Source organism: Phytophthora infestans, genomic scaffold (genome assembly GCF_000142945.1).
Source record: "Phytophthora infestans T30-4 supercont1.589 genomic scaffold, whole genome shotgun sequence".
In the NCBI taxonomy this organism is placed as follows: Eukaryota; Oomycota; class Peronosporomycetes; order Peronosporales; family Peronosporaceae; genus Phytophthora; species Phytophthora infestans.
In genome coordinates, this window is record NW_003303185.1 from 2,943 (window position 1) to 13,968 (window position 11,026).

Here is an 11,026-nt window from a genome sequence, read left to right on the forward strand (position 1 = left end):
CGCTAGAATCGTACCAGTATTGTACCACTTGAAGCTTGCAGCCCAAGTTGAACTTCGCGATGAGTCCTGTAGTGGATGCGGATGATCTTACCATAGCAAGTTGCACAGCAATACCCGTATTTAGTGCTTTTATATTTATTGGCCAAAAGGTAGTATTTTGCCAACTTTAACAAACGCATTGTGGATACTTCAGCGTCCTTTCTCGCAAATCGTAGTACTGTATCACTGCGGTTACCTTTATTACTAAGATGAAAATGATTCAGTGTCTGTTGCCTTCTGAACTTAAACGAGAAAATTACCGCTGCTACTGATGAGGAATTAATCGAGTAGCCCGGAAAGAGAATTGGTCATACTCGCAGAGACGACGCTTGTCCCATGCGCCTTTGCCCATACATAGATCAAGCTTATAAAACACAGAGGCGTGTAGTCATCTTAGGTTTTCAAAAGTACAGTTTAAAACACAAATTCACTTCTAAAGCACCATGAGGCACCTTACTTTCAGCCCTAGACTGGAAAAACACGGCACAGGATACGCGGTAGGCTCCGAATAAAAACCAAACACGGTAAGGGTATGTTCTTATCTTTGAGGTAGTCTGCAGCCAAACCATTTTCTTCTGAGCAAGCGTCCATTAGCTTTAAATAATCAGTCGTGGTATCTGTTTTAGCGATAGCTGTGGTTTCCCTCAAAAAATACGTCTTGTGCTCTGTTCTCGTGTTTTTCTTGATGTAGATGCAGCAATACTTACGTGTCACATCTGATAATACGTTTTGTACAGCCGTCTGCAAACCTCTCTCGCGATCACTAATGAGTACGATGTAATCACCAGTTTTCTTGAATTATCTAGGAGCCACTCTCAGTGATCACCGTCCTCGCTCATTCCTATACCTGCAGCGAGGACAATAAATTATCTGTTAGGACTGAGACGGCTTGCTAGAAATAATGTACTCTGCTCCTGCGACCGTAGATAACACGCATCTAGAGCGATGACAGAGATGCTATATTCTCCGTCGGAAACTTAGAGTAAAGCGCTATGAAAACGCAATGAACATGACCAGCTCTCGAGCTGACGATGGTCACCGCAATTTTAGGATTTGCAGTAGACAAGGCGCTCAGCGACGGCTTCATAAGACGGTCGTCAGTGCCGCGTAGGTCCACTGAACGTGCCTCACGTTGCAGAGCGTCGTAGGCTTGTCTGTAATAAACGTCCGCGCCATTACCATCCGAGCAGCCTATCGAACATCCGAGACCATAGCTGAACTTTTGTTCCAAAGCGCACCCGCTGATACAGTCTTGGCTATAGTAGTTGGTGGCCGCCTTATGCAGCATAGGGTGGCATAAGTGTTCGATTGTGCGGAAGTGACCACGTACGCTTTCCACTGCCTTCCAGCCGTTCATGAGCCGCAAAAGAGCATGCTGTCACTTTGCATCGATCGGTGATTTTAACGGCATTATTGTCTGGAAGGAAGCACTGCAGTTGACCCAGTTAGCATCCGTTATAAAGCTCAGCAGGGCTAAGAACAATGTCCGCCCCTGTTCAATACGAGAGACGAAAGCCAGCTTGAAATCATTCTTATCGCTGTACACGACGATCTTAAAGTTCGAGCAGAACTTCAGTCGAAACCTAGCCGACGAAGGGGAGGATAAGATAACGCATCGCGAGCGCTACAATCGAGCCCTGGATGAGCCAAGTCTGATCCCGGCCAAAGACGCGAGAGATGCGGATCTTGTAGCACAGCTTCGCTCGATTGCTCAGCACGTCTTCAGGCCGTGGACTCCCGTCTCGACATGATTGAGGTGTGACTGTCGTCAATGGAGAACCTCTTGCGCGTGCGGAGCGGTGAAGATTTTGTTTTACCGCACCCGATCGCGATAGGGTTGTTTCAAGTGCCGCGGATGACGTTGAAATGAGCACTGCTGAGGATGCGGACGAGCGGTGGCGTCGTCCCAGTCGAGCGTGGGCGATGAGTCTGCTAGGGCGCCACAAGCGAACGCCGAAGCGGATGCGAGTTGTGACGGGGTCACATAGCACTTTGCACAGAGGAAAAGCTTAACTTTTGCTACCAAAACCAACGAAAGCTGCATGTTTTGCAAAAGTAGGCGGCAAATCCTTCATAAAATAAGCAAAACTTGTTGGTTTTATAAAACACGTCATGTGGTATGTATCTGGCTCGAAGGAACTGGTCCTTTTAGTTATGGCCAATGGCGTTACGAAAAAGCTTCACCTTTGCTCAAAATGGTTCGACATATTTACCGTGTTGTCTCCAATCAGCAGCCAAGCGCAAAACGACGTTAAACACGCAGGAAGTGTTGGTTTTGTTTTTGATGGCTAAAGAGCCATTGTAATTCCCTTTCAAAGTGATAGACGCCAATGTGGTATATGTCAACAAAACCAGCACACTGTGCTGATTTTACGAAAATGTTAGCTTTTTTGTAAGGAGTGCAATTTACTTGACCTACTATAGGAAACAAAGGGCTAAGGGTATTTAACTACCCGCGTGAACTTTAGTCCACGTGTACCCGGAGCAGATGTAAGACTGATGTATTTATAAAAAAGCTATGCTTGGGCTCTGTACAAACTAGAGGTTATCTTAGTGGATCTATGTAGTTATACCCTGACTGGCTCCTAGAGCACCTGGTACCGTGTACCAGGTGTCCACAAGAGTGACGGGTCACCCTTTATGTAACCTCACTTAGCTGAGAATCACCTGATTCTCCAATCACAGCTGACTCTTTATCAGAAGTGAGGAAATTAAAATACCCAAAGGTGAAATCTCACACTGAGTAGCCACGAGACTGTCGCTGCTCTCAATCACACCCACAGTGACTTGTGCTCTCAAAGCACACTGAGATTTACATCCCCACGCTCACAACTGTGTTGGCCGCAAAATTAACACTCAGAGCTGCCTTAGCTTCTGCGCTAGCGCGCATACAGTGCTTTGACCCATAGTGCAATAACATCCGAACGTGTGGCATTCGCCCACAGCTCGCACCGGAGGACACGGCGAATGTGTCCGAAACATGGTGTCTTCCACGAGAGATGACACCGACAAGGGCAACATTTGCCCAGCAACCCAGGAGCCGTAAGTTCATCTCGGGTCATGCCTTTGGCCTGGCAAGGGTTCACCCATTGCGTACGAAGCTGTTAGAGGCCTCGTCCCGCGTCCCATTGCGTACGAAGCTGTTAGAGGCCTCGTCCCGCGTCTTGATGTTACTACGCGTTGATATCTCTCATCGACACCATGTACCGTCCGGTACTAACCTTTGGTGCGGCACGCCCACCACCAGGTTGCCATGTTTGGCGGCAACAGGTTTTGCTGTGCTGTCGCCTGAAGTGATTCATGGCCAGTGCTCGCATCATGCTCGACGCACGTGCGAGCACGATGTACAGGTCCATGGGCCCATACACCAGGTACGCTGTGTATGACACGTATCACAGCTACCATAAGTGCTCCGTGCACTTCGTGTGTGTCATGCACACGAGCTCATTACGTGGAACACCCGACAGGCCGCTCGACAGCAGCCAGTGCCGATGCACGGTACGTGCATTGACTCACAGCGTATACGCCCAGAGCAGCACCGGGTCATGGTATGGCGCATATCCTTTGCACCCATACCAATGTCTGTCATATACACTTTGTACCTTGATAGTACTCGACCATGGTGGGGCATATCTCACCACCATGCCACTGCGGCGTTGGTGTCTGGCATTGACACCGAGTACTCACATGGTACCAAACCATGGTGATGCAAGCAGCCATCACCACCGTATCATGCTCGGCGCGGCACCAGTAGCGACTGCGTGCGTTGCCTCGACCAACAGCTGGTCCGTTGTGTGTACATCGTGCACCACACTTGGGTTATGGATCCACGACCCATTATACCCGGCACGTTGCGTACATCACGTACCGCAACAGCTCTGTCAACGGGTGAGACGTTCCGTTCATCCTACGCTACAGTTCGTTATGACCAAGGCCCCTGTGCTGTGATTGCACCAGGTCCGCGCTTCGCCTCGTGTGTGGTCGCATGCAACCTCAAAACCGCTGATTCACTCGGCGATTCCGAGGCACCTAGCGCCAGTGGCTTGCGTCGCCACTTTGGCTTGTTTGGCTAGAGCTACCGCAGCTCTAGCCCGGCTATTCGCCTCCAGCCTGCAGTCGATCTACATCGACGCCCGGTTCCGCAAGGAACTTGGTCTTACCTCAAGACCAGGGAGGAAAGGTATTTTCGAGCCTCTCCCTCACTTAAACTTGAGACCATTGAGTATTCCGTGGCTTGTAATCACCACTGGCAGCACGACGGCTACTTGCCTCATGAAAAACCAGGGAAGAAAAGGTATTTTCGAGCCTCTCCCCAACTTAACCTTGAAACTACTGAGTCTCTCGTGGCTTGGGATAGCCACTGCCTCTCCCCCACTTAATTTTGAGACCACTGAGTTTCTTGTGGCTTAGGAAAGCCACTGGCAGGCACGACAGCTATCCGCCTCACGCACTGCGCTCGTATGGACGGCCGTGTCGACCAAAGGTATCCAGCCTTTGCGCCAGCAGTTTGAATCTGCCCCAAATTGACGCCGAGCGACTTGCTCACATCTGACGAGGCCAACATAGCCTCTCCACTCGAGCCAATGGCTCTGTGTGCGGAGCTGTGCTACCCGCCTTAGCCGTCGAACTATGTTACCCACCTTGGTTGCGGAACTGCGTTATCCGCTTTGGTTTTGGAGCTATGCTACCCACCTTGGTCACGAAGCTGTGTTACCGGACAGAGGCGATGCCCACCGACCGTGTCAGAGGAGTCTGGGCCCTGGACTTCGAGTCGCTTGAAGCGACGTCGGTCTGAACAAAGTTCAGACCCGACTTGCGGCGGCTAACGTGACGTGACACTTCGTTACCCACGTCGTGATGTCGCGCTGACGACATCAGAGGCACTCAAGACCTCGTGTGGCACTGCGTTCCCACCCAGAAGGCATCTTCAATGCCTTCGTTTTCAGTTATAGTCTGGGTTACTGCGTGTGGTACTGTGTTAGTCTCATAGGAAGCGCACCCAGCGTCTTTCTCTTTAGCTAAGGTCTGAGCGACCGTGTGGACCTAAATTACTCACCTGGTTAGCTCTAATAGGCATAACCACTGTCGAAGCCCGTACGGCGCGACGACGTTCGGCGTTGGACGCTGCTGGTCCACACGCTGGACAAAAGACCCATGCCCGTGGCATTGCCGCAGCGGAGCATTGTCTTGTTGTACGCAGAGCTGTCGGCACGTTGACAGCTCTGTGACGTTTCTGCGTCCTGGCGGTCTGTATTAGACGCCCAAGTCTTGACGGAGGTGGGATCATGACTCACCATGCTCCGCCACAGACCTGGCCTGGCAGGCCTATTCCTGCCTTGTCACACCAAAGTCCGGACTGTGCTTTATGTTCGGCACAGCCATGATGTTCACGGCGAGACTGCGAGCGACACCGTGGTGCACGAATGCATCGAACACAAACGTTCATGTCCGTTTGAGGACCATTGGTACTTCCTTCACCATACCAAAAGCTAGTCCACCAAGGACCAGCCCACGACTGCCACTCTGACATAGCGTACAGGCCGCTGTCGCTATGCCAAGCGATGTTCCGGCGGCGTATCAACGCCCCCAAACTCATAAAACGTTCAAGGGGTACTGTACTCCCGTACACCGAGTGTACTACCAGCAGCCCATCACTGCCCTTTACCAGTTTGAGAGAGCCACTTCACGCTGGGCTAAGTCCCGTGGTATGCCGACCTGCACACCCGTTACGAAGACTTACCGCTCTTCAGTAGGGCATACCGCCTCTACTGGTGGCGAGCGAGCCTTCGTTCACCTGGCCATGGTCTGCGCCACCGGACCTTGGGTCCACGGGCGATCTTCTTCCCGAGGACTGGCAAGGAACAAACACGCAGAAGTGTCCATGTCCGCCGCACCCGTAGCAGCGGACCAAGCTCTCGGCTGAGCTTAAGTCCATGGGTTAGAGCTCGCTGTACGCCTTGCTATCAACAGGCTGCGTCACAGCAGGAGCAACAACGTCATTGCTGTGATTGCCCGCCTCCCGAGGAACGCCATCCTCATCGTGGCGATGTTCCGCTTCCCGAGAAGTACCAGCCTGCTTGTGCTGTACGCTTCTTGGAGGGCGATTGGAATCGCCTCCTCCATAGTTGTCGATTGCACCCGGAATAGCTGGGTGCGAGCAGGGCCGACCTTCAGGCCACCCATGAAGACTGTTGTCTTGATGTTTTCAGGCAGAGGATTCCCTGCCAGAAATGCCAACGTGCGCATCTCTTGCACGTAGTCCTGCAGCTCGTGTTTACCTTGCTTAGATGCAAGAACGCGCTGTTCACCGGTAGGAACGCGGCTCGAAGCTGTTCACACAGCTGAGCTTAGGATTTGAAGCATCCAGGAGATTTCGTCTCCCTGGTGTATGCCCAGTGTTTGGCACGCCCGCCAAGGTTGGACAAGGGCAAACGCTTCCAAGATGAGAGCCTTCATGGCGATCTCCACCTCACGGACCCAGAAGTGAAGGTTCTCTCCTTCCTTCCCCTCAAACACGGCGACCCCCAGCGTTACCGGCTTAGGCTAGGTTGCCTAGGGTGCGGCCATCGCGACCTCTAAGCTTCCGCGGACGTGAGCAATGAGACCACGTTCGTAAGTCTCAAATGCAGTCACGCGTTCGTGTTGCTCAGTAGGCGTCGCCGCCGCCAAGCTGCGAAGGACATCTTGTCCAAAGATACACCCTTCTTGCGAACAGACTCGTACTGTGAGTTGTTCAAGCAAGGAAACGCACTTCGGTCCATTGTGGGTTAAACGTAGAGCACACAGAGGATTCAGGGTGGTCAATCTACCCACGAAGGCGTAGGATTGACTACGAGTGCTACCAAGTGTACCGGCATTTTTATCACTACCCGTAGGCCTCACGCTTCACATCTGTACCAGTACAAGGGTACCATCGCAACTGTAGGATAAACCTTCGATGGACTATGCAGCGTAAGCGTGCGTCAAACCCTTTTATGAAGCGTGGAAATCTAGAACTACATTACGTACCCGTACCCGTCATTATGAGCTGCTGGAAGCACTCGGGTCCTCGGGCTACCATAATTGTGAATATGAAAGTCGTGAAGAGGAGGACACCATCATAGGTGATGATGTCGCGTTTGCGCACAATAAGCCTGATGTCGATCGAAGAGCTGCTAAACACGTCGGAAGCACACTGAGTTGGTTACAAAATTTGTAATCTGTGTCAAACAAAATGATCTTTACTAGAGTTATCGAAATAATCGAGCTTAAAGTAGGCCTATTGATATTCGCACTTAATCGAAACTGTGACATTTATTGTAAACTTTCATCGAAAAAACTGTAAAAGCACCCTTATTTAATTGCTTTTAGCAAGGGCTTTTAAATAACACTTGAATCTTTAAACTTTAAAAAAATATTGAGCTCACTAAATGTATCGTCATTTCGAGGGCCCATAAATGGAGATAATTTTTGAGCGACCACAACTTCTTCAGTTTTGAGCATTCTGTAGCTTATAAGATAGAGGAGACGCCCCGCTCTCCACTTAAATCGCGATTCGTACTTAGGTTCGAAAGTATCATTTTGTTTGACGCAGTCTCAAATGTAGCCGGAAGGAGCAAATGTCTCGCATTCCAGACGAATATTCCACTTAGTTAGTGACCTCTTGCTAGTGATAATCAGACATTTTGTAAGTACATGTACAGTACATGTACAACCTTCGAGAAGGCCTCCAACCTCCTTAATACTAGTAGTTCATGTAAGAGATATAACTATTCGGGATACTACTCCTAATAAGAGGATTGTCTGTAACCGATTCAAATTGATGTGGATAAGAAAAGGCTGACTAAACTATATCAGAGTTCCAAATGCGACGCCCAGGACCACCCCCCGCTCGATGGTATTAACGGCGACGGCTGCGCTATCCATCGTAGTCGCAGACGCGCCTCCAAGAGAATTTGGTCCTGATCCTGATTGCGATGCTGGAATCTCTTCTGTCGACGGCGCTAATGGATCGTCCTGATCGACCTGGCCGACCTCGCCGGCATCGGAGCCAGAGGACGAAGTGCTATTCACTATGTCTGGGCTGTAATTGGGCGGGTGAACGGTGCCCATCGCATACTTTGAGGGTGTAACATCTTCATTGTCACTGCTATCGGTTCCTTCATCTGAGTCATCCGTTTCCGCCGCAGGTGCCGACTTCGGAGCTGCAGCACCAACGATCGGAGGTCCGGCCTTATCCACAGGGGCCAATGTCGATGGGATTATCGGTGCCGGAGTCGGACCTGGTGCAGGTGCAGGTGCAGGTGCAGGTGCCGGAGTGGGTCTCGGTGTCGGCGCCGGCGCCGGCGTTGGGGCTGGTGCAGGTGCCGGTGTCGGGGCCGGTGCCACTGTCACCGGAGCAATAGGCATTTGGGCTGCAGGAACAGCATCACTCGACGTTACCTCCACCTCAAAGCAGGTTGAATACGCTGCACCGAAGTACCCCTTCGCCTGCGTCTGATCGATGTATGCAGCTTGGTCGTCCAGCCAAAACGTCCAATACCAGACCAAGCTGTAGACACCCGGGGCAGTTCCTGCCGGCACGACAAACGAGCCGATGCACGGCTTGCCATCGCCTGCGCGGCCGCTAGGGGCGCCATTGTAATCGACGGTCTCACCGCAGCTACCGTCATCGTAGTTCATGGTATGTCCGCCCAGCAAGTTTTCAGGCTTCATATCAAGCGTAGATGTGAGGGATGTGCCCACCTGACCTGTCCAGTAGACACCGTGCTGCGTGCCGACACCCTTCTTGTCCTTAACGATATGGCCATTTGGCAGATACGCGAAGTACGCCGTCTGACCCGGCGCCACTGAAACTCGTTTCCGCCAGTCCGAGTACGTGTTAGCGCCAACGTTCTGGCACACGGGTGTTCCGGCCTCGACCTCGTTCTTCAGCATCTTGTACGTGTATCCGGTGCCAATGTCGATATCACCGCGACCCGGGTAGCCCGCCCCATAGCCTCCGCAGAATCCGTTTCCGCCGGCACCGCCAAAAATGTAGGATGCGCTTTGATCATAGATTTTGGACCGGTCGGTGTCGATGCAGTCTATCCAGGAGTGCGCCTCAGTATTATGCGACATCATTGAGAGTAAGAGAGGCGCCAAGGCCATTGTTGAGGATGCAATGGTGACCATGGCTATCGCTTAGCTTGTGGCTGTATCGCCGCGCAGCGAGCCGTGACCAAGACTATAGAATTTACAGAGTGTCGATGAAACTTTCGTTGAAAGACCTTTTCCACCAACATTTTTGAGAGTGATTGGTCTGGTTTATACCGTAGGAACGGCACAGAGAAAAGCTGGGGAGCAAAAGAAAAGCTGGGAATTTCTCCGTCTGTAATTTGCGGGACAAGCTGGTCTGGATCGGCATTCAGAGAATCAGGGCGTTCAGTACTGTACCGTGTCCTGTTCTCAATAATAGAGCTCATTCGTACATACAGAGTATGTGTAACAGTACCATTCTAGAATTCTGGAACGCTGTAGTACAATTCTGGAATGGAGTTTACACATGTGGATAGAAAACATCTGATGATTTGATCGCTATATATTTTCATAGTTTGCATGCGAAGAGCCATTATTCGCCCTATATGTTTGCTGAGATAATGCAAGACGTAAAATGCAGTTCCTCGGTCATTTCCGAATTTTCTTTTTACAATATTAGGCCACTATGGTACGCTCCCAAGACCGCCAAGACCGCGCCGCTGAGACGCTCAACGAGGCCGACTTTCGTGCCTCCACTGCCGAGTTATTTGAGCGGGAGGAACGTCGCAAGGCAAAGGTCGCTCAAATCGTCGTACACAGCCACAGAGACGACAGTGACGAAGGGGACAGCTCCGGCGTGGGAACTTTGCCGTCCGTCTTTGACTTCTGCAAGCTGAAGGGCCCGATGGGGTGCTCAAGCTCACCAACTTTGCGCCAGAGGAGTTCGACCATGTTTGGGTAGCTGTGTACCCTCCTTTGCAGGGGAAATGGAACGTGGGCCGCGGTAAAAAATGCCGCTACGCTGCGCGCGACGTTTTCCTTATGACGCTGAGCTCGCTCAAACATCTTGGAAAATGGGACACCGTTGCTCGAGTTTTCAGAATCCCGCCATCCACCTTTCAGAAAATGATCCGCAAGTTTATGGATTTACTGTCTCCTGGAGGTGTCGGTGCTGCCGAACGGTGTTGCGACTAATTGCACGGAGCACACCGGTGGGAGCACGCATGACGCTAAGATTTTTCGCAGGAACGCAGCATTTCATTCGCGAGCTCTTCACAAACACTCTAGTGATGCCAATGTGCGAGACGAAGGGAGACTGCAAGACGAGTATCCGAAAGAATGGGCGGTGTTAGTCGATAAGGGCTACCAGGGTATGGCGCGTAAGTACCGAGCAATTCATTCTATTAAAAGCGGGCGTCTGCAGCCGCTCTCGCTCGAAGACGCCAGCTTTAACGACGAGCTCGCGCATGACCGTGTCATTGTTGAGAATTTCTTCGGTAGATTGAAGTCTCTGTGGGGAATTTGTTCCGACAAGTGGAAGTTTGACGAGACATCTTACGACCTATACTTTCGGGCTTATGTCGCTCTTACAAATGTCAATATTCGATTGAGGCCTCTTCGGAACGATGACGGAGATGACAACACCAAGTACGACACTCGTTTGCGCGAAATTGGAGCAAGTACACTCGAGAAGCAAACAAGAAAGCAGAAGCGCTATCAAGCCAATCGACAGGCAAGGCTTCGTACGGCATACCGTCGGCGGACTAGTCTCTCATGCTCCATTTATATGGGAGCTGGCGAAGACTGTAGCGACGACGATACACAGCTGTGATATTGTCACCTATAAAAGCAAGATACGGAGTAGTATCTGTGAAGTTAGTACGAGTCAGCGTAATTATTGGAGCATTCGTTCCGATAGACTACCATATTCGTTAAGTGCAGATCAAAGCCAAAAACTACCTTGAATCTAACGATATACCAATCCAAAAGA

The 11,026-nt window shown here is 51.1% G+C and overlaps 1 protein-coding gene across 1 annotated transcript; it reads right to left on the reverse strand.

Moving 5' to 3' along the window:
- Positions 1-8,456: 8,456 nt before the first annotated feature.
- Positions 8,457-9,192, reverse strand: PITG_21869 (uncharacterized protein; the record flags this gene model as incomplete). Its single annotated transcript, XM_002894715.1, has 2 exons — positions 8,457-8,466; positions 8,552-9,192. The coding sequence occupies 2 exons, from the start codon at positions 9,190-9,192 to the stop codon at positions 8,457-8,459; spliced, it is 651 nt and encodes a 216-aa protein (XP_002894761.1).
- Positions 9,193-11,026: the final 1,834 nt, after the last annotated feature.